A 23,954-nucleotide genomic window follows, 5' to 3' on the forward strand; every position below is an offset into this window, starting at 1 on the left:
TATTCGAGACAATCACACTCTTGTTCTCATTTTTAGGCCAGTGTATTTTAGTTTATTATTCCAATGTATCATATCTATTTAGAATCTTGCAACACTTTGTTAACGTTCAACTAGGAGTTTATTGCCTACCTTTAACAACTGCAAATTAGAAAGATTCAATGGACTAGTAGGGAGGCAGATCAAGTAACTCATATAGATTAAGGTGTTGTGCGGACAAAGTTTGTGATTATATGTAGTTGAAGTAGGCTTCTAGTTTTTGACATGGGTTTTTTTTTGTAATGAGTTTACAGTTTGAAGTAATGGAAAATCAACATTTTGTAATAAAAAAAAGGAAAATTCATAAGTGTTGTGGAACCAATGATATGTAATCTGCACAATTTGATTGTGAATAGATAAGTGGCAAGGTTTACATATTGAAAGGATTGTAGGCTTGCTATTTCTGTTATAACTACTGTTCAGATGGCGCAAGTTGTCAAACTACATTCCTATAATAAAATGCGAAGAACCATAAACTATATATTTGCCCAATATTTTGAGATTTACTCTTTAAATGACGTGCTAATAAATTAAATTTGGAGCAGGAATCCAACTGTTCAAAATATGAGCTATTATTCTTTTTACAAGTCATGCCTTACACAATCAAACGGTGCCACACGAAGCTCAGCAGCACTCGTCCAAGGTACAAATGCTAACGTTTATTATTATTATTATTTTTGGTAAGAAAAAAGTTTGAGTGAATTTGGCTCTGGTCACCATCACGAGTCAGGACATGCCTCTAGGATCATAGATCATGTACAAGAGTTCTTACAAATTATTCATCAATATAATTCTCACATTGACAACAAAATTCAAATACCTTTTGGGAGTAAGTGATCCATTTTTGTCATGTCAAATGACGTTTATAAATGTCATTAGACTTGTAACATTCATAACTTATAAACGTCCAAGATATTGTAATATAAGGTAAGCACACTAAATATTGATGCTGAAACAGAACTCGAATACACAATCTTTTGTGAAGAAATGACTCCGTCCTTATCATGCCAAATGATGTTTATAAATATTATTAGACTTGTAGTAACATTTATAACCTATAAAAGTCCAAAGTATTGTAATAGGGGTGCTACAGTGCAAGTACGCTAAATATTGGAGCCCAAATATGTGAAAACTAGAAACATAAGGGACTCAAGAGCTAAATATTGGTGCCCAACCGTGTGAAAACCAGAAACATAGGGAACTCAAGTCCATTGCAGTCCATTGCTTCGGATTAAACTATGATTCTCCCCAGAATGTCTTGACCAATTTTAGGGTTTTCTGATTTCTCCTCGCTCTCTTCAATTCTGTAAATTGATTGTTATACTGGAAAATTCGACTAAATAATTATAGTTCAGTGCTGACGCTTGCAGCGGCAGCGGGGTTTTGTTTCGTGATTATTTCAGGTTTGAAATAAAAGCTCAGGAAAATGAACGGTGAGGAGTTGACGGAGCAAGAAACCGCTCTTTATGATCGCCAAATTCGAGTTTGGGGCGTTGATGCTCAGCGAAGGTACCTTGCCAGTGGTTTTTTCTAATTTGTCTTTTATTTTTTTCGGAATTTGAAGAATTAATTATGTTACTTTCATTCTTTTTTCATCTTTTTCAGGCTGAGTAAATCCCATATACTTGTCAGTGGACTTACAGGCACTGTTGTTGAGGTAAATTTTGTGTGTTTTAGAGAGTATTTATTTGTGTTCATGTATGTTTCTCAGACTAGAATGTTTGCGCACTGTGCTCTGATAGTTGTATTCTATTTTTGCTTTTTGATGTCCTGGTTTTGAGTGACTGGTTAGTTTTAGGTTCTATTGTTAGTGCTTGCGTCTGTAATGTACATTTTTGTGCAATTTCTGTGTACTTTTGGGTTTTACATAAAATACCATCTTAAATTTGATTTTTTGGCCTAAAAGAAAATTTTGGTTTTTTGGTTGGTATTATTCAATGGTGTCATGCAATGTAGTTGTGAAATAAATGAGATTCTTTTTGCCCTTACATTTTGGTAGTGAAATGGTAGACTTGAAGAAGAAGAATGATTTAGTTATTGCTGTACTATTGCAGTTCTGCAAGAACATTGTCCTTGCTGGAGTTGGTAGTTTGACATTGAATGATGATCGTCCAGTTACCACTGAGCTGTTGTCAGCCAATTTCTTAATTCCTCCTGATGAGAGTGTGTACCGTGAGAAACCTCTGGCTGAGCTTTGTTGTGATTCTTTGAAAGATTTCAATCCTATGGTTCGTGTTTCAGTACAAAAAGGTGACAGTTTTTGCCCCTTGCTTAGTTTTTTTTACATTATTCTTTGAAGTCTCAGACATGATGCTCATTTAACACCTACGTATACTTGGCAATTTTGACTAAAAGGACTAGAATAATTTGTATGTCATAGTGCTATTCTGATGCACTGAACAGCTTCCTAAAAATTATTGCTTTACTAGCCAACTATAAAATCTTATATTGATAGGGTCCTATGTCTCGCTACCTTTCTGATACCCTGAATAACTTCCTAAAATTTATTTCTTTACGAACAAATTAGGAAAATTTATATTGAGCTGAACTTTGATACGTATTATGTGTTGCCTTGACGTGATGGTTTATCTTATCTACAAAAGCTTGACATTTTAAGAGTGCTTGTGTTTTATCCTTGCAGGTGATTTGTCAAGCTTTGATGTTCATTTCTTTGACAAGTTTGATGCTGTAGTTGTCAGTTCTTGCTCCCTAAACACAAAAGTATAAACCATTCTCTCTTGCTAGCATAGGATTAGTTTTAACATTTCTTACTACATATTGTTTTTTGCAATTGAAGTCATGTTTTATGGTATTACAACTTGTTGTTTCTTCTATTTCTCTTTCTGCTGCAGAAGTCAGTTAATGAGAAGTGTCGCAAGTCATCAAAACGTGTGGCATTTTATTCAGTTGATTGCAGGGATTCCTGTGGTGAATTATTTGTTGATTTGCAAGACTACACTTATTCCAAGGTTCTGGTTTTCAGTTTGTGTTCCTTTCTTTGCTGTCTCGCTTATAGAAGTTCCACTTCTACTGCAATATACTACTGTAACTGGTGTTTATTTAGCTGTTTAGTCATTGTATTTCTCGTAGATGTAAGATTTGATGTTTGCTTCATCATTATTGTGTTAAATTTCATCCTAAGTTTAATGAGATATTTTGGCCAAAGACATTTTTTTGCAGGTTTAATTCTCAAAGATTAATTATTGGATTGTTGATTTACTTGTAGAGTTAATTGTCCGCTTAATGATTGGCCCATGAAATATTTCATCTTGCTTGTCGTTCTAACAGAAAAAGATCGATGAGATGACAGAATGCAGACTGCAGTTTCCTAGCTTTGAGGTACAACTCCATCAGACCTGAATATCTCTGGCACATTTTATATTTAAACGTGATTTTGTTTCGAGCTAGGACTTTGCTAACTATGTGCATGGTTGTCTTCCTGTCCCATTCGTCCTGGGTGTTTGGCACAATTTTGCTTCTGTTTGCTGCTTATTCATAATTGAGAAAACTACCAAGCTGATGAAAACTATTAAACTAAGCTTAACAGTGGAATGCTGGCCATGACAAAAAATTTTCTTGCTGGCACCTAGTGACTTAGATATTTTATTTTGGTTGATACTTGATTTTCACATTACAATAGAAACTTTGTGCTTACTCATGGATCTTTTGAACATTTAATGTATTTGCCATGCAGATGATGAAAGTTAATTATGGATTAAAGTGAATAGGAGAACTTATGGGCAACATAGCTTTACCTTAGTTTTCATTAAACTACAAACTCAAGTGGCTAGCAGCCTTAGCCCTTTCATAATTGACTAGTAACTTGATTTTATTGCCCCGGCTTAGTTCTGGGTTTTATTAACTAAGAAAACTTGATCGGTTTTGTTTTTTACTTTGATTAATGTTGCAAAACATAATTATTTTCCTCCTGCTTGAATGCCTAACACCTGTTTTATAAGCATTGTATTTTATTTTTTGAGATTCATTTACTGATCTAGGTGTTCTATTTTCTCATAGATTCTAGAAAAGGGATACAATTTCAATTGCAAAGCATATTTTTAATTTCAATTGCTAGGAGAGTTGTTCCCTTAGAGATTTTAATTTGGGCATTTACATGTCATGGAACGGATATATGAATCAACTGCATCTTATGTAAGATCTGCATACATGAGTTTGAGTAACAGACAATGTCTCAAGCCAAGGGAAGTTATATGCCGATGAAGCGACATAGATATAGCAAAAGCTTTCAGAAACTTTTGCTGAGCTCAGCAAAGTTACTCTGAAGCAGTGGTTCTTCTCGTATTTAATGGTTCAGGATGTAAAAGTCAAATCTGAATCTGACAATTGCGAGGGACAAGGAAATAGAGTTATGAAGACCCAGGAGTAATACGTAGGATTGCTAGGAAACATACTCATATAAAAGTCAAGAGATTACTCCTTAGAAACTGGTATTGCAGAAAATCTGCAATGGAAATGTTATTTCTGCCAATGTCTTTTTTACAGAGTTATATCTCTTTTTATGGAGGTGGTGTGATTATATATCACAATTAGTTAAATTGAGTTTATAGATTAGGTGGTTAATTTTAACATTAGTTAATTTTTCCAGGTCAAATCAGCTTGGCTGTTTAAATAAAAGTGCTTCACTCTATGCATATGAGAAGAGGTGTCTGAATGATTAGTCCTTTTCTTGTGACAAACCAATACAGGAAAAAACTTGAAGCATCCAATTTAAACAAGTAATTGAAAAGCTAGCCTAGGTTGAAGTTGCAGAATAAATAAAGTGGTTACTAGCTCTAAAATTAAAGAGCATTGGTTCAATTGAAATTCAAACAAGATCTCTAGATTCTGCATCAAATTCAGCTTCTTGAGATGTAGAGATGAGCTTGAGATTTATCAAAAATGTACCCTGGAAGTGTTGGTATTAGTTAGTTTTTGGGCCGTATTGTGCCCTGCAAGTGTCAGATTTGGTTTTTCTGTTCATAAGTGGCACATGACATGTACAAGCGATCATTTCAGATTTGTATTCTGGCAACTTTAATCTTTGTGGAAGTTCAGGAGTTAAGCTCTAGATATTTTTAGGTGGATCTCCTGGTGTCTTGTCTTTTCTATGGTGTGTAGCACAATCTTCCTTAAATGAAATGTTTTGATTGCAAAGTATCTCTTTTCTTCAAAAGGCAGTCCAGTTCTTTAGTCTCTTGTCCTTGGACCTGCTCGGATGAAATTCTGTATTAACTTGTTTGGTACAGAGTGCAATATGGAAACTTTCATTTTGGTTTACCTAGAGAAAAGGCAAACTAGCATTTTGGATGAGCCTCCCTTTTGTGGTGGTTCATTGAGCATGTCTACCGATTGCGGAAGAAGAACGTTTTACTAAAGATATTGCTTTGCAGAAACTGCAATTGGAGATATATGAAATTAGACATTGTGTTATGAAATTTGACCTTTTTATTGACTAAATATATGTGCAAAACTATTTAGCTGGGTCATAATGAAGCTGATAGATGCATAAAATTTGACAATGCTGGTAGATGTCATGAAATTTGACCATCTATCACATTACTGTATGTGCAAAACTATTTTAGCGGGTTCATAATAAAAGTGATACTGTCACAGTTGATGTAGGATGAGAACAGAATGATCTTGGTAGTTAACGGACTTAGCCAATTCTGCTTTTGTAGCTTTCTTCCTGTTGCTTGGAAGAATGAACCGGTGGGTTTTTTTTGTTTTTGGACTGTTTTGTACTGGTCATGAAACTATAATATGACCAAATGTGCACTGCTTTTGAAATTTATGAGTTAAAAGCTGAAGTTTGAGATATGCTGATGTACTCTGCACAACTTTTTGCAGGAGGCTATTGCTGTGCCATGGAGATCTCTCCCTGGGAGATTGTCAAAGTTATACTTTGCAATGAGAGGTATTAAAGCTTTATGTTGCTTTCTGCACTTTTTACTTGGCCATATTGCATCTGCTTGTCGATGGGAAAAAGCTATTCAATTAAGTTTTATGCTGCTTGAGGAAGTAAAATGTGCATGTTGTTTTCCACTGAAGATTCTTTGATGTAAATCCACAGTGAATACTAGTGATTATCTGTGGAATTAACACTTAATCTCATTACTATTCCTTATTTTGCCTTAAAAGTACAAGTTTGATGTAAAGTCCATGACCGAAAGTATAGGTGATTAGTTAGTATAATTAAACAAAAAATTTAATGGGCGTTCTTGTGATCTGCCTATTCAATTATTCTGGGATAGGCTATGAGGTTAATGGTTAATATGTATATGTAAATGCGAAGCATGCTTTTTGTTTATTTGTTTATACTGAAGCTAACCACAGTGCTTACCTTGCCTCTTTTCATTTAATAAAGTTTGAATTTGGATGTCAAAAGTTATCTAATACTAGTTTGAAACATGTTCTAGCCAATAATGTTTGTCACAATATGTTTCTCTCACGCATGAATCCGACAATTGCAGTGATAGAAAGGTTTGAAGAGCTTGAAGGCAGGAAGCCTGGCCAAACTTCAGCTGCTGACCTTCCTAATGTTCTGAACTTGAGGAAGGAACTTTGTGAGGCACATGTATTATATGGCTTTTCTATTGAGAGTTTACATTGAAACCTTGTATATGTCCTTAAGCACATCTGAGGTTGACACTATTCCCATTTGCAGTCGCTGAGTGAATCTCAGATGCCGGATGCTCTCATTGAGAGATTGTTAGCTGGTACAAGAGAGTTTCCTCCAGTTTGTGCCATTGTTGGGGGAATCCTTGGACAGGTGATTACATAAAGAATCTCTCATATATTACATTTGCTTTTACATGTCTTTGGGTTCTGTAATCATGTGAAGGAGATTTTCTCCACAGGAAGTCATTAAAGCAATATGTGGCAAAGGCGATCCAATAAAGAATTTCTTCTTTTTCGACGCCATGGATGGTAAAGGCATAATAGAGGATATAGCAAAGAGAAATAATGAGGCCGAGCAGTTCCAAATTGGATGTTTAGAAGGTTGTCTAGAAGTGGACTAATTCTAGGGTAACCTGACCTTTTTAACCTATTTTTTTGGGGACCGGACTATACGCTGATCATTGAATGACAAGATTTCCGATCGAAGCATGGCGTTATCCCAGCTTTTACTTGTGATCATGTACGATGGTGTAAAAAATTTCAGATTTTCTAAAATGTGGCAGAAGACTGAGTTGTTGAACTTCGATTTCATGGAGGATTGTAAAGGACATAAAAAATGTCTGGGCTTTGTTGCCTGTTTATCTTGAAGGTTCCTTCTGGATGCAGCAAAGCATTGTGGTTTTTGAGAAATTACTGCAGTAAAGGTAATGGGCAGGGTTTGAGAAATCTCTGTCAAATGTTGTTCAGCCATGTTTGTTTTAACCTTAATGTGGATACCCTCATTTCAAAGTAATATTGAAAGATTATCTTGTGGTTTTACTTGTTCCTTTGTGCGTTAGGCTTTCAAGCTAACACAAACCAACTAAAGCTACTATAATCAAAATCTTTTTCTTCCTAACGACTAACAGTCAAATGCATGTGTACAAGGAAAATACAATTAGCACCCTTCTACTGAAATCTGCTAGTCTATACATATTGACAATATCTAACTCTTTTAATACTATGACCATAGGTACTTGGGGACTTAAGAACTAGACGCGTCAAAATGGGTGATTCGGGTGAATTTGGATGGATTATAACTGAATAATGAGTATAATTAGATCAATCCATTTCTATCTATTTAAATAAATGAGTATAAATGGGTACAAATTTATACCTATTTAATAAATGGGTATGGGTATATTCAATTACCTATTTATGAGTCATTTAAAATTTTACTTATTTTTTAAAATATTTTTTCACATGTTATTTAATGAGAAATAACGGTATTTTATTATTATTATAGTGATAAGAAATTTAAATTTATTTGCTCAATACTCATTAAAAGTTGAGTTTAAATGTATAATTATTTTTTAAAATGGATATAAATGGATGATCCAAGTCAACCCATTACTCATCAATTAAATGAGTTTAATTTGACACTCATTTAGACCCATTCAAAATTAATTAGTAGGCTTGGATGGGTTATTAGTGGGTGGGTTTGAGCCTATCAACACAATTGAATTGTAATCGACACCTCTATCAAGAAACAACAAGTACACAATGAAACCCTTGAAGTACTGTGAATAAAATATTAAAATTTAACCAAATATATGGTCCCTTATGGTTACACTTTCTTGTCTTTTTGATTCTGCAATAAAGAAGGAGGAATTGCTCTTTTTTTTTTTTTGGGCTCTAAAGAACCTTCATGTTTCATATTAATTTGCATTTATCTTGACAAAATCAAGGGATTTCTTTCCTTCAAGAGCATGTCCAAAAAAAATTCCTCATGTACTCTTCAAATATTACTTCTCTGTAGAGAGAGCTCCACCATTAAGTTCTGCCAAATGAGGTAGATGACCTATATCTTGGACAATTGAAAATTGGAATAGACACTGGAGATGGTGCTCAACGCTTCTGTTCCTTCAATTGCTCAGGATCTACGATGCAGTGGTGTAAATTGATGGAATTTTCATGTAAACTGTTAAAATTTTGGTATAAACATGAATTATAGCTAAGTTGATATAAAACTCATGATTACATCAAAATAATATATATGTTTGTTTGGAAAGCAATTTTTCAAAGAAAAATTGTTACGTGAACACATTTTTCAATCACCTTTTTATCTCACATATATTAAATCGCTACAGTATTTTTCTACACAAAATCCAAAAAAAATGCAATCCAAACAAAGCAACTGAAATTGTACCAATTTATACAACTGAATAGAACTGGGCAGAACCTTAAACGGAGAGCCCCAGATCCCAAGCCAACATGTTTTCTTGAAATGAGTTTTGATGTCTGTGCATATTGTTCTGTGGTAGTATTAGCATTAGAAGTGGCAATTTGGATTGAGATCCATTTATCCATCCATATAATCCATAATTAAATGGATAATGGATTATCCATTTATAGTATTGGTTTTAAATGGTTGATCAAAGTAAAACCATTAAATTAAATGGATTTATATGGATTATCCACAAAAACCATATATATCCATTTACTTAAAAACCAAATAAAAGAGAGGGAAAGGAAATGACTAAAAAAGGAGTCATCCTAAAATTGCAGTTGGGGTGTGAAAAAGCCATCCCCGTGAATGGTAACCAACCCTGAAACTGAATGTTGGGGTTTACTGCTGAACAAATTAATCATTCCTTTGTTTCTTCTTCTAGACTCCACAGTACCTGGGATTTCGATTGGCTTTGAAGAGGTCAGGACAAAGGGAACATGCCCTGCTTGGTACACCCATGCACCTGATTACTAGATGTTGAGCTCAAAAGTCATCCGTGGCTTTAGTAGTAGACATTGCAAGTGTTGTGTGAGTACGAATAAAAGCCAGTGTTGGTATTTTTGTAGATACCCTACATACGGTCTATGCAGGACTTCTATTGTTTGGGCTAGTTTGCAATATATGGCTACTCTGTAATATGTAATATATATATATACATATATATATAATAATAATAATTTCAGATAGTTTTTTAGTGAAATGAAGGTTCCTAACATACTTACCTTGGGACACAACCATGCCCTTTCTGGACCGAGTTACCTCCATTCCTAAGAAATATCGTAGTGTTCCCAAATTTTTGATTTCAAAACTAGAAGCAAGACTTTTCTTCAACCGCTCCATCTCAGTTAAGTCATATCTTGTGAAAATGATATCATCCAAGTACACAATGAGTACTGCTATCTTCCTGTCTTTGGAGTGTTTAACAAACATGGTGTGATTACTCTGAACTTGGGTATAGCCATGATCCTTTACTGACCTAGTAAATTCAAACCAGGCCCTAGGAGATTGTTTGAGACCATATATCGATTTTTTTAGCTTGCAAATTCTAAACTGAAACTTCCCTTCAAATCCAGGGGGAGAATTCATGTACACCTCTTCCTCCAGATCTCCATTTAAAAATGCATTCTTTACATCAAGTTATTGTAGTGGCCAATCAAGGTTTACTACCATTGAGAGAAGCTCCCTGATAGTGTATAATTTTGCCACTGGAGCAAAGGTTTCAAGATAGTTGATCCTGTAGGTTTGAGTAAACCCTTTAGCCACGAATTGAGCTTTGTACCATTCCAATGTCTCATCGAAATTATACTTGATGGTAGAGACCCATTTACACCCTATTGTTTTTTTTTACCTTGTGACAGGTTTGTTACTTCCCATGTTTGATTCTTCTCAAGAGCATGCATCTCCTCTTCAATAGCCTTTCTCCACTCTGGAACTTGTAATGCTTCCTGTACATTCTTTGGAATTTCCACAGAAGAAAGTTGTGAAGTAAATGTCAAGAAAGTAGGGGATCTCTTTTCATAAGAGACATAGTTAGTTATGGGGTGTTTGGTACAAGAACGCACTCCCTTTTGGAGTGCAATAGGAAGATCCAAATGAGCAATCTTTGAATCAGAGGAAACTTTATCTGAGGACTCAAACACATCAAATTCTACCCTAGGTTTGGATTCCTTGTTGTGAAGAGATGGGGGATCTTTTTCTTTTCCTCAATAATTTTTCCTGACATAGGGTTCAGGTTTTTTCCAGTTACGTTCCCATGTCTTTCACTAAAAGAATTTGACTCTATTATTGGCACTAAAGACAAGGGACCCTCTTTTAATCCTTGATCAATTTTTTCAAGTTTTTCAAAATCCTTTTGACAGGTAAATTGAAGAGTCATTTGATTTTTCAGGATTGTTATCTTGAAAAGATTTTTGTCGAGGAAATTGTGCTGTAGATTTTTCTAAAAAATTAGTAAAATCAATTCCCCCTATCAACAAAATTTGATTAGGAATTTGATTTTCAGTACAAAAAACATCATCATCTAAACACCTTTTGTGAGATTTCATATGTTAATCAAGAAATGGGATAAAGTGTTTTGAAAAAATTCAAAGGAGTTTGTAAATTCAATGTTCTTGAGGGCATTTTGTTTATGAGATATGTAGCAGTTAAAATTGCTTCATCCCATAGATATTTAGGAACATTTCTTGAAAAAAGTAATGCCCTTGCCACTTCTAAAAGATGTTTATTTTTTCTTTCAATTACCCCATTCTGTTGTGGAGCATCATTGCAGGAGCTTTAATGCACAATCCCTTTTTCAAGAAAGAAACTTCCGAAAATTTTATTGAAATATTCTTTTCCATTGTCAATCTGTGCAATTTTGACTTTTTCTTGAAATTGGGTCAGAACCATGCAGTAGAAATTTTGAAACACACTTGCAACCTCTGATTTCTCTCTTAATAAATACACCCAACAAACTCTCATGTGATCAACAATGAATGTAACAAACCATTTTTTTCCAAACTGAGTTGAAATTCTAGAGGGACCCCAAACATCAGTATGTAATAGAAAAAATGGTTTTGAGGGTTGATAAGGTTGTATAGAAGATGTAGACCGATGATGTTTAGCCAATTCGTAGATTTCACATTGAAAGGAAGATGAATCCTTATTCTTAAACAAAGCTGACAATAAATATTTCAAGTAATAAAAACTAGGATGTTCTAGTCTAAAGTGCCATATCGTAATCTCTTTATTACTAGTAATAGACACAGACTTGTAACATGTGTTTTTGATTGGTATTGTCACATTTGATCCATCTTCAAGGAAGTAAAGTCCCCCATTTTCTCTAGCGCATCCAATCATTCTTCCCGTGGTCTGTTCCTGAAACTCATAGAAAGAAGGGAAAAAAATTAATCCGACACTTGAGATCCCTAGTTAATTTACTTATGGACAGCAAATTGCAAGATAAATTTGGAACATGAAGAACTCTATGAAGTGTTTGAGTAGGAGAGATGACAACGGAACCTATGCCAGCTCTAATGGATAATGATCCATTAGCAATCTTGACCCTCTTATTGCCTGCACATGGACTGTAAGTTGAAAATAATTGTGACGAATTGGTCATATGATCAGTGGCCCCAAAATCAATAACCCATAAAACTCGTGCACAAGATGCATTTGATGTTTTACATGAAAGAGGAACAATAAAATGATTACCATTTTTAGCAAAAGAGCAGAAGGGAGTGAAGCTTTTTTGCTCAGTGGTTGAAAATTGTGGAGACTTAAAGAGTTTGTACAATTGGCTTAATTGTTCCTTTGTGAAGGTCAGTGTCTCAGAGTCGGTTTGTTGCTTTTGAGAATCCTCGTTCACAGTCTGCAACGCCTTGCTATCACCTCCATTTTCTTCTTGAAATTCGAAGGTTTCCCATGTAATTCCTAGCACGTGTCCTTTGTGTGCCACGACTTTTTACAGTGTTCACACCAAGGCTTCTATCTCCGTCCAAATCTGTCCCCTTAGAAACCAATGCTGAACTCTCAACTTCACACTCTACCTTGGACTTTAGCATCACCTTATGCCTTGATTCTTCTCTCCTGACCTCAAAAAATACTTCACGAATGGAGGGAAGAGACTTCTTGCCCAAAATACGACCTCGCACCTCATCAAGTTCTTGATTTAGTTCGGCCAGGAAGACATAGACTCTGTCGTTCTCCTCCCATTTCTTATATCAAACACTGTCTGCAGGGCAGTCCGATTCGTCCTCATAACAAAGATCCAATTCCTGCCATAAAGTTACCATCGGATTGTAATAGGTTGTAACATCTCTGTCTTCTTTTCTTAATTTCCACAATTTCGTCTTTGAGATTGAAAATTTGAGACGAATTCTTTACATCGGAATACATATCCCAGACAGCGTCCCACACATCTTTGGCTGTGGGCAAAAATAAATGTAGCTTTCCTATCGCTAATTCCATAGAGTTTATCAACCAAGCAATAACTAGAGAGTTCTCTGAATACCACCATCTCTTCAAATTGGGATCTTCAGCAGCTGGTTGTTGAATTTCTCCAGTAATGTGGCCGAGTTTACCTCTGCCATCAATAGCAAGTTTTACGGATTGAGCCCATTCCAGATAATTGGAACCATTTAATTTATGAACGGTTATTTGCAGGGAAGGAGAATTTGAAGCAGTGTAATCCGTAGTTTGGGTAATTACTGAAGATGAGAATGAGTCTTCTCTTGTGTGAGCAGTAGACTCCTTGGATCCAGTCATGGCTGCTCAGTAATTCATGGACAGGAATTGGTACAGAGCCGGAGCTCTGATACTATGTAAACTTTAAAAACGAAAAGGAAATAAACAAAACTCTGCTTTTTTTATTTTCCCACACTCGGAATATGCTTACAAGGTAGACATTTATAGGGCAACCCTTTCACAATTCTGCCACAACTTAAGGTAACAGAATCATGATTTTAGGGATTACGTAATCAACTCACATCCTATCTTTTATTTTAGTTAATCTATTCAAACTTGATTGATCATAAGCAATAAAATCCCATAATCATGGGCGATAATATCTCCCATAATCATGGGGGATAATATTTTCGACAGAAATTTTCTATAATTTTTTTTGGTGTTTGCCTATTTGTTCATATGTTGTCTGGCAGTAGTCTTTCAACTTATTTTCTTCAGTTATATGGTTGGTTCTCAAAGCAGGGCTTAAGTGACAAAGCTTTTCTTATACTGGGTAGAGGTATAATCAAATGAGAACTTTGTTTACCGTTGGTCAAATTCCTGTTTGAGTTATTATTTTATTTAACAAGACCTTAACAAGGACACTGAATGTTACCTCTTAGGTGAAATACATTATCTATGCGGACATCTTAATTTTTTGGAGGATCTAGAGTGAGATCATTAAGAAGTTAGACTTCCAAGAAAGATGATTTGTTAATATTATGTGTGCTGAGAGATAAGGATTTCATTCATATGGAAAGGTGGATATGTTGGATATCGAAATTGTTTACTTTCTAGCCTTGCTGAGTGGTGAAGATGGTTTGAAACTAGTACATCACTGACTACTGAGTTCCTTTGAAGTTTTGTTGGGTCTATTCGTTTCACAAATTAATAGGAATAAAGCTTACACTTATTTTGCAGTAGGATGACCATGGACATTCTTGTGGATCATACACATGTAGTCATGTGCCTACCTATTGGTTTGGATTTCAAATCTTTATTGATACAAGAAGAGACACACTGTACTCTTGGGTCTCCTCCATCCCACTCTTGCTTGAGAAACTAGAGAAAGAAAGAGGCCACACTTTTTCTAATGTCACAGTTGTTTTTAATTTCTTGCATGCAGAACTAATATTGGACACTTCTGGGATTTGCTGATGACATTCCTCGTATTGGTTTTTGCTCTGTCTATGTGCAGATTAAAGAGAATGCTGCATATAATATGGTTGGTTTAATTTTTGGGCCAGCAAATGACACTCAAAAGCGACTGGAAAAGGTTTATATCGGCATATGCCCTCTGTGCTAATATTATATTACTGCCACAATTATTTATAGTATGCAATTATAATTCTGTGTGAAAAATTCACTGGTTGTTTACTTTGAGATCAGGAAACTGGAGCTAAAGTACGAGTTTATGGAACAAGAGCAGTTACTGGAGAAAAGGTAATGTGGCTGCCCCAAGTTGCCTTGCTATATTTCTTGTCCTGTTTCACTAGGTCCTGCATGCATATGATTCTCGCCCCTTTTTTAGTAATTATCCAGAGCATCAGCTTGGGTATTTATTTCTCTTTTGTTTACGCTGGTACATGCGATGGGCTGCATGATGATATGCATGGGCTTCTCTTTATGTTTTTCTCTGCTATTATTCTTATCACTCTCCAGGTTGAAGTTACTACTCCTGATGGTAATGAAACATGTGGTAGTTATGATGAGTTGCACGTTCATGTATCAGCTGACACATATGAAAAGATTGATGCTGCGGTGGCTCTTATTGAACTGCTAGTCACCCCAGTTTCGGTGAGTCTCCTGAACTTTAAGATCGTAGAATATTAGTCAGTTATGATTGCTAATATCTTCTTAAGGTCATTTAGAGTAATTTACTTCTTCATGCCATTCTTTGTACGAAAATAACTTAGTAATTGTTAGACTTTTCAGGGGAATCCTGCTTCCATTACTGTAACATCAACTGCAACATCTGGTGACAATGTGAATAGTGGTGCTCCGAGTCAAGGCACACCTGGTACTAATGTGCCTGCTGGTGTGGCAAGTGGAGTGGCTCAGCCAAGTGTAGGATCTGGACCAGCACCTTCACCTAATCACTTTCAGCAGTACTCAGGGCCTTGGTTTCCTGTGGGTGCACCTCAGACACATGCCTTTCCATCATCAGGTTTTGCTGCGGCTCCTGTCCATTTGTCTCCATCACAGTTCAATCCCTCAAGTATGCTGCCAATATTTGGTCCTCGGCCAGTTGTCACAGTGGGATTTACTCCGGTTCCCCAGAATCCTTCACTTATTACCTCCGGGCCACAGCAACCACAAGTTCTGCAGAGGCCATACATTTCACATCCGCCACCTTTGTCAGCTTCACAACCTGCACCTATTCAATCAAATGTCACATCACCACAATTATCTACTAACCAGTCAGCACCAACTGGGCCCACCCAGTTTGGGAGTTCAATATCTATTTCTTACCAGCCACCTTATGCTGGATCATCTATAGTACCAGTGAACACTCCAACATCCATTGGAGCTGGAAATATGATGTCAATGACCCCTGCAACAACTGGTCTGCAGGGCCACCCCTCCATGGCTTCTCATCCTTTGGCTGTGTCCAGAGCTGCACCGCCAAATATCTTTCCAATTACCCAGCAATCTGCTTTGCAGTCAGCTGGTGCTGCAGTTAATCATCCCGCAAATGTCCCATACTTCAACTCTAGTTCCCACTTCCAACAGGGGCTTTCACTTTCTCCACTACCTTCAGCAGCAAAAGTACCTGGTCCCATGCAGTCTGTTATGCCACGAGCTGTGATACCTAATTCATCTCCCAATGTGGTACCAGGATCCACCCCTCTTCTTTCACCAGTGACATCTTCATCAACACTACTACATCCAGCTTCAGGAATTCCTAATTCTGGTCCTGCTGGTGCTGTCAGTTTTAATGCCATTAACCCTGCAAATATGACTGCTCCCAGACCACAGCAACCCAGCTCAAATGATTTTACTTTTCAGCCTCACCGGCCACACAATCCAGCCCTTGAAGTTGCTCATAGACCAAATACTCAACCTATACTTTTACATCCAAATCAATCAGCACAGCCATATCAGGAATCTCAGATTTCACCTGTTCAGCCAGGAATGCACATGTTGAGACTACCACCTGCAAATCCAGGGTTTTCTAGGCCTAATGTTGGCAATCAAATGATGCAGCCTAGAGCTCAAACGTCTGTTAACTTTCCCAGTAGTCCAACAGCGCTTCTGGGTCCACCTAGGCATGCACCATTTCCAGGTTCGAATGCTGCTCCTCTACTGCAACCAAGAAACTTCAATTTAGATCCCCCATTCGTCAATGCAGATGGAATTCCTCGAGCAGGGGGCCCAATGCAAATTCAGCAAAACTACCCTCCATCGGCAACTAGGCCGCCAAGTTTTGTTGCTCCAAATCAACATATTAACAGTAATATTTCCTTTCAACCTGCTGCTGGGCTATCTTCTAGAGCTTCTGGAGTACAGCAAGTGTATGATCCCTTCTCGCCAACATCTGTTTCTCTTAATACTCATTTAAGCAGTAACAGAGCAAAGATTCAGAAACAGGAGAGTGATCCAGAGTACGAAGACCTGATGGCCTCAGTCGGTGTAAAGTAATGTATGCTCGTTAGTTTTTAGATGTCAGTGGCTTATGACCAAGAAAAAGGTTCACATGATGCGGATCAATCTGTGTCGAGCTTGGATCTAATTTATGAAATCATGCATTGCCGGTTCTTACTGGTACTATTCTTAATGGGTTATTACCAACATTTAGAGGGGAAAAAATGGAAATTTTCAACTTTCAATTATTTCTAGATGTTGCAAAATACATCTGTATTCTATCACAGTTTGTATAGTTTCTTGTCAACCTCTATCAACTAAATCTTAAATCGGCCACCTCATAGCTAATTGTAATACCTATTTAAAATTGACGAATATCAAGGTAGAAAACCCTCATGTCGATTCCCTTTTCATTAGTGTTGAATGAGAATATTGCTATGAAATTCTCAATGCTGAATGTTTCTAAATACCATGGCTGTGCTTGTAGCCATTTTGTTCATCTTTTTTATACTATTCCTGTTTACTGATTTATATAACCTGTAAATGAATTGTTGTGGTTTCTCAAATTTTTCCCTTTATATGCTTCAATTATTGAAAACACTTGAATGTAGGACCCAAATTACAACCAACCAAAAAGAAAAAAAAAGGATGAGCACACCAAATATCCATAAAACAGTAAAAGGAGAGAGGTGGCAGTTGGGATAAACATTTTGTGTCATTTTTTGAACTTCCAATTTTGCTCTTAAAAAAATTAATTTTTACCCCAACCACCTAATCATATTTGCTAATATAATCTCCTATAACTCCCTTAGATACAGCAACTATCAAATTAACTATAACTGTATTAAAGAAAAAATTACTAATAAATTGTAATTTTTTTTTCATGAAGAATTTATATAAAATTTATTTTTGTAAAAATAATATTAATATATTCATAAAAATCAATAATTATTTCTAAATTGCACACACTGGGTGCGCCTTTAACACTAGTCCTTATAACGTCTAAACTAATAAAATTTCACAGAAGATAAAGAAAAAGCAAAATTTCAATAGGAATGCATTCCCATGAGCACTATATTAGTGTAACTGTAACATGATGAGCAGTATAACAGTTGGTTGTTCATAAATGTTGTTATGGTATTTCAAATAAATTTTTTGGTCCGATTCTAATAAAATGCTTCTCTATTTTTTGAGTTTCCAGTAACTGATGATATTAGGCGCTTTAAAGAATTCAAGGAACTCAAAGTTTTCATCTATTTACCGCAAAAAAAAAAGCACAAACAAATTAATGAAACTATTATCCATTGGAATCGAGGGCATTGACTTCAAGGTTCATGGTAGCATAGTAAAATATATTGTTCCTGTGAAAATAAATGCTGGGGTCTAAAGAATTTTGGTTCTGAAATTTTACAGAAAAAAAAAGAAAAAATTTGAGATACTCGTTGTCATTGATATTCTTTTAAGAACTTCTCAGATAGTCTTCTCTGATTATGCCTTTCTTGATTTTTTTAAATCAATCAATCCATAATTTTTATTTATTTATTTTCACATTCTCTTCAATGGCATGATTCCCTTTTTAATCTGTAATTAGGATAATTCTACAAGTCCTCAAATCTTTTTAATTTTGTACCCCTATTATTTGTCTTGATTATTCATTGTTACTTATAAAATTTTGACAACTTTTATTTTTATATCATTAGCATATTACTCATGCTAATCCATTTAGGTTGTCCAGTTAGTAATTTGGTTCTGAAAAATTCTCCCTGTTTTTCTTTTCCAATACATTCTGTTTGACCATCTAAGTATCGATTTGGTCAAATCCTCTGTTCTCTTCCTTTCCAAACTTTTTTGACTCCTTAAACAAATTAAAATATTGCCTTTCAAATTACTTTCCTTCTTCCAACTTCTTATTGTTTCAAGTAAATTAAGAATTCCACTCTCCTTTAATCTCTTTTTAAATTTTTTTTAAATAGATCAAATTTTAAGTGCATTTGCACGGTATTATTATTTTACTTTATATGGAGATGCTAAATTATTTTGTCTCATTTTTTTTAATGTATCCCCAAACAAAAATTAGGATCTCTATTCGGGCATTTAGAAAACCAATGAATCCATATACTTTTTTCACTATAACTATTGACTATAAACAAAAGTTGAATTGTTAGTCTTTTTGGAGTGGGAAAGGATGATGGAATTGACTATAAACATGAATGTATTTTTTTATATTGTATTTTTAGAAGTGTTTATTGTTTTATTTGTAGAAGACTTTATCGTTTTATCTCATGTTTACAACATTGATTTTATTTTCTATTGTCTAATTTTATTCATGAGTTAATCTTATATGTACTGTCAGTACATATATTATCAAAGTCAGATAGATGACACATATACGAAATTTAAATTTTAAATTCAAAATAATCGTCCTGATACACTATTGTAAAACTGTACAAACGATTCAATCTGTTTATGAAGGACATTTCTTCAACTCAAGAATGTTGGAAGGAATGTGGTTCTATCGGTGAGTCCTTTGATCAAGAAAAGAATACTAAAAAGCTAGTCCTAGAAATATATACGATTCTGACCTAGAAATGTACTCACAAGTCACAAAAAGGCCAGAAACAAAAAATTGGATGTCATGACTATTTACAATGAGATAAGATACATACAACCCAATTGGTTAAAGTGGAAAAGATACAAGAAACTTGAGACTGTTTTTATCATATGTTAATATTAGTTAGTAATCATGACAGACCCCAGCAGTTTGTGTGTCAAGTTTGGTCATTGATGCTTAACCGCAAAGTGATGGTTCTATGGTGAAGGAATCAATTATAATATCTTCAAGCTGCAAAGTCACTTCCTCAAAAAGCAAGGCAGAAAAAAAGAACATTGTTGTTTGTATGTTGTGTTATTTTAGTGTTTGTATGTTTTTTTAAAAAATTACCATGGATTTCACAAGACTAATATTTTTAGCCAATACCACTTTGGTCAATTATTGATGGATTTCACAAGACAAATATGTCATTTGGTTAGTTTTGTGTAGCTCATTAATATTTGGACAAAAGTGGGATGTGTTAGAAAGGTTATGATACAAAATGTCCCATATTAATGTTTGAGATGCAAAGCGGGAATAGGTGTAGGTTTGAGTCTACAAAATGGAATTTGCCCTTCTCACATCCCAAAGAGTACTTAGTACTCTTAATTACTCTGCTACTCCACATTTATCTATCTCAGGAGCAATGAAATAGTGAGATGAGAGAAGTGAAAAAAAAGGAAAAAAATGATAAGGAAAAGAAAATAGTAGAAAAGAAAAACAAAGGAATGAATAAACAAGGAGAAAGAAAATAATATAGTGGGGGGCATCTTTATCCAAAAACATCAAAAAGGGGTTAAGTGCCTGTTTAATAAGTTTAGAGAGGAAAAGTACAATTAGAGACAAAGTTTAGGGGATTTAATGCATTTAACCTTAATTTGTTACTCAGTATTAAGAAATCCAGTTGGGAAAAAAATGTTTTAATTCCTTTCATTGATTTCAACTTGACTTCTCTTATACATTGACATAAGAACCATGAAATGATAAGATTAAGACTGGTTAGTGGGAATATGACAACCAATTAGAAAAATGTTGGTCATATTCAAAAAATATGTTACATTTTTATCACTTCTAATTGATTGTTTTCATCGCTTGAGTCTAATTAAGACTCATGAAAACAACTAACAAAAAAGTAAAGAAAAAAAAGATGAATATAACATTATAAATTAGAAATTAGAAAAGCATGATGACACATAAGAGAAGCTTTTTCTTTAAGAAACTGATTTATTGATCAATATAGAAATCCGTCATATATACATATAAACCAAGGAGGGAGAATCTCCGATAATGCAAATTCATATAATCTAGCATACTTTGTTAATATTGAACAACCTCGTTGTCTCTTCTTCCTAACCCTTAGCATCTATTGAGCGATTAAGCTAAAGAGTTAGTTAGTCGAAATATCTTTATTTAACTTGTTGAGTGCATGTCCGGGTCACTAGCAGTGCATAAACTCTCAAGGTGGTCACATTCAAATGGCCAATTATGACCCATCACTCTCTTCAATTAGGTTGTCTCCAAGGAAAGCGATTAGCTTATGTAGAGGTTTTTAATATTTTCTTTTCAAGTTGAAGATAGGCACAGAGCGAGTGAAAGAGGGATAGACTAGATGGTACAAAAGAGAGAATATAAGTGAAAAGTTCTATGTTCGAGATTTTCCACTTATACTAAAAAAAATTTTTAAAAAGAAGCACAGAGGAAATGGGGCAAAAAGGAAAGGGTTAGCAAATTATGAAAATTCTAAAATTATCATTTACTCTGAATTGTAACTCTTTCGGACCCACTTTTTATACTGAACATTCAGAGCACAAAATAGAAGAAACTGCATATAGTTTATAATTATTTAATTTGATTTGATTTGATTTTGTTGTATTTTATCAAATTTAATTTGAGTTGATTGTCTTCATGAGCAAGACATTTTTTTCGTCCTATATATATAGCCTCCTTACGTAGTAAACATACAAAACCCACAAAACAAGCAAACAAGCAAGAAAGCAGAACGAGAGGCAAGGCAATGGGCAGTTTGGTAGGACATGTGATACCTGGATTTGGTTTCTTTCTGATTGGACTCTGGCATTTAGTTAACCATATCAGGCTTCACTTTCTCCATCCAAAATCCTACACATCTTTGCCATGGTTTCCCACTTCAAAATTCAGGTACTTCGAACTTCTCTTGATCATGGGAGGCTGCATTGCCTCAATATCCATGGAACTCTTCATTAGTCCGGCCAGGCACCAACCATTGGACCCTGATGGCACCATCCCATCAAACCATCTTCACAACTTTGAGCACTCGAACATATCCTTGACTATCTTCATTTATGCACTTTTCTCCATCATCCTAGACAAAATCCAGCCCCCAGCTCAATATGGCCTGACCCAAATGCTCGGAGCCATTGCCTTCGGCCAGGAATATCTCCTCTTCCATCTCCACTCTACTGATCACACGGGTGTGGAAGGCCAATACCACTGGCTTCTACAAATTGTCATACTTGTGTCATTTTTCACTACCCTATTATGCATAGGTTACCCCCAGAACTTCTTGAATAATTTTATAAGGTCTCTTAGCATCTTGTTCCAAGGAGTTTGGCTGATGGTCATGGGAATCATGCTTTGGACACCAGAGTACATTCCCAAAGGCTGTTTTATGAACTTGGAAGATGGTCATTATGTTGTTAGATGCCATGATCTTGAAGCCCTTGCCAGAGCTAAATCATTGGTGAACATTCAATTTAGCTGGTATCTAGTTGGAGTTACAGTTTTTGGTATGTGTCTTTACTTGGGACTCTACAAAGTGTTCCCTGGAAAAGCTGAGTATCAATCTTTAACAAAATTGGAGGATGATGATGATTTTAGGTTCAGAAAAGAAACAAAGACGCTTTTCTAGTTAAGCCTACAATGATGCTAGCTCAGCAAAAACCAAAGGTGTCAGGGGCAAAAATTTGGAATTTGTGTTGGGATATTGTTTGTTTGTTTTGATGGCATTTGGATTGCAGTTCTTCCGTTTGTTGTAATGTATGAAGAAGAAAAAGGTTGTTTAAAAGAGGAATGTACTTTAATCTTTTGTTAAAAATTCTTCACATATTAATATTTATTCAGTATTTCTGGATCATAGTTGCATATTTAAGATCAATCTGAGTTGAATTTTGAATCTTGAATCTTGAAAATAATTGTCCTATTTTCTTCATTGATAGATTAAATTACGTCTCAGCTATGATGCTCCTCAATCCTTCCAATTGTAGGCATGGTTTTTGTACTTTTGTTTATTTTGCAACTCATACAAGAACAAAGTTTGGGGTTTTGGATCTGCATAATCCACAACTGATAAAAAGTAAGTCATATACTTTCAACCGATGCTTGCAATCCCCATCAATTGCACTTACATCTCCTGGCGTTTGACTTTGTTAACATACATATTTACTTTACATGCTATAGATTAACTAGCTAATGCAATATATGAGGCACACTTGTGGAATTATTTTATTTTTTCTTTCCTAGAAACATATTTTTATTGTTAAAATTTTGAATTGGGCTAATTTATTACATGATAATTAGTTTTAGGGGAGGTCACTAATATTTTGGAAATTTCGGGAGGAGGCCAATGCAAGTATTTGAAACATCAGGAGAGGTTTATAAAATTATCTCCATACACAATCTAGCCAAACATGCTAAGCGGTCTGGAATGGATACAGCATTTCCAATTCCAACCGGTTGTGTGAATCCAACAATATCATGTATAAATTCATACAATTTCGATGTAATCATGAATGCTTCACAACTTTAATTGTACAAGTTACAAACTCAATTTTTACACTAAAGTTATACTAATTTATACGAGATACTATAAGAATTATACAATCGGGTTGACTTGGACATATTCTATTGAACAGTAAAGGTTCAACCATGCACTTCAAAACTAACACACTAACGAACAAATTCTTGAGCATGGTACACGTTAAAATCTTGCATAGATTCTCTATTACAAGTGTAGCAATGCTGTCCACTGCTTCATTGAATGATGACATTTTCTTGCATTCATTGACTTTAAATAAAAAAAAAAGTCATACCTCAGTAACGTTAATGATTTGACTAGTGAGTGCTCGTTAAGATAAATTTTAGATATTAATTTTTTTAAAATTATAATTAATTATAAAAAATGTCTAAATACAAAAAGTAAATTAGCTCAATTGTCTTGGTCTTGACTCTCAAACTCGTTAATTTTTGAAGTTAGTACTGGGAATATGCAAATTCGAAAAAAAAAAATGATTTACCAATTGAATTCAAATTGAATTCGAAATTTTTGAAATCGGTAAAGCGGAAGTTTTCCATTTTTGAAATATACGAATTTGGTTCAAATTCGGGAATGTATTTTTTCAAAATAGAATTTTTGATTTCAAATTCACAATTCGAAATAAAAAATCGAATACCTAATTCGATTTCAAATTCGTATGTTATATATATATATATTATATGTAATATAAAATTTATAATATATAATAATACATCTAACTAATAATTATATTATATAACAATACAATAATAAGTTTTATTAAGTTAGTTGTACACTATGTTATAAATTTAAACATATATTATACAAAAGTTAGCATTTAGTTTAGCAAAACTTATATATAATTATAATATAAAAATTAGAAT

General features: G+C 34.8%; 3 protein-coding genes across 6 annotated transcripts; all 3 read left to right on the forward strand.

Annotated features, from left to right (window-relative positions):
• The first annotated feature begins 1,127 nt into the window (after positions 1-1,127).
• On the forward strand, positions 1,128-7,473 carry LOC113698145 (SUMO-activating enzyme subunit 1B-1-like). 4 transcript variants are annotated; one of them, XM_027217854.2, is made up of 11 exons: positions 1,192-1,309; positions 1,407-1,545; positions 1,642-1,693; positions 2,091-2,286; positions 2,678-2,757; positions 2,889-3,005; positions 3,325-3,375; positions 5,884-5,950; positions 6,507-6,610; positions 6,701-6,805; positions 6,894-7,473. In XM_027217854.2, exons 2-11 carry the CDS (start codon positions 1,463-1,465, stop codon positions 7,053-7,055), a joined length of 1,017 nt encoding a protein of 338 aa, XP_027073655.1. In that variant the 5' UTR covers positions 1,192-1,309; positions 1,407-1,462; the 3' UTR covers positions 7,056-7,473. The 4 variants fall into 4 exon arrangements, with proteins under 4 accessions (XP_071907939.1, XP_027073669.1, XP_027073655.1 ...); XM_027217860.2 differs by having other exon boundaries at positions 1,440-1,545; positions 6,894-7,400; XM_072051838.1 differs by having other exon boundaries at positions 1,128-1,545.
• Positions 7,474-14,265: 6,792 nt separating this feature from the next.
• Positions 14,266-16,959, forward strand: LOC140008229 (uncharacterized). Its single transcript, XM_072051865.1, has 4 exons — positions 14,266-14,402; positions 14,516-14,569; positions 14,789-14,923; positions 15,062-16,959. The coding sequence occupies exons 1-4, from the start codon at positions 14,349-14,351 to the stop codon at positions 16,766-16,768; spliced, it is 1,950 nt and encodes a 649-aa protein (XP_071907966.1). The 5' UTR covers positions 14,266-14,348; the 3' UTR covers positions 16,769-16,959.
• A 4,324-nt stretch (positions 16,960-21,283) lies between these two features.
• On the forward strand, positions 21,284-22,413 carry LOC140021119 (uncharacterized). The gene has a single exon (XM_072071880.1). It carries the CDS (start codon positions 21,316-21,318, stop codon positions 22,186-22,188), a length of 873 nt encoding a protein of 290 aa, XP_071927981.1. The 5' UTR covers positions 21,284-21,315; the 3' UTR covers positions 22,189-22,413.
• The last annotated feature ends 1,541 nt before the right edge of the window (positions 22,414-23,954 follow it).

This window comes from Coffea arabica, chromosome 1e, assembly GCF_036785885.1.
Source record: "Coffea arabica cultivar ET-39 chromosome 1e, Coffea Arabica ET-39 HiFi, whole genome shotgun sequence".
NCBI lineage: Eukaryota > Viridiplantae > Streptophyta > Magnoliopsida > Gentianales > Rubiaceae > Coffea > Coffea arabica.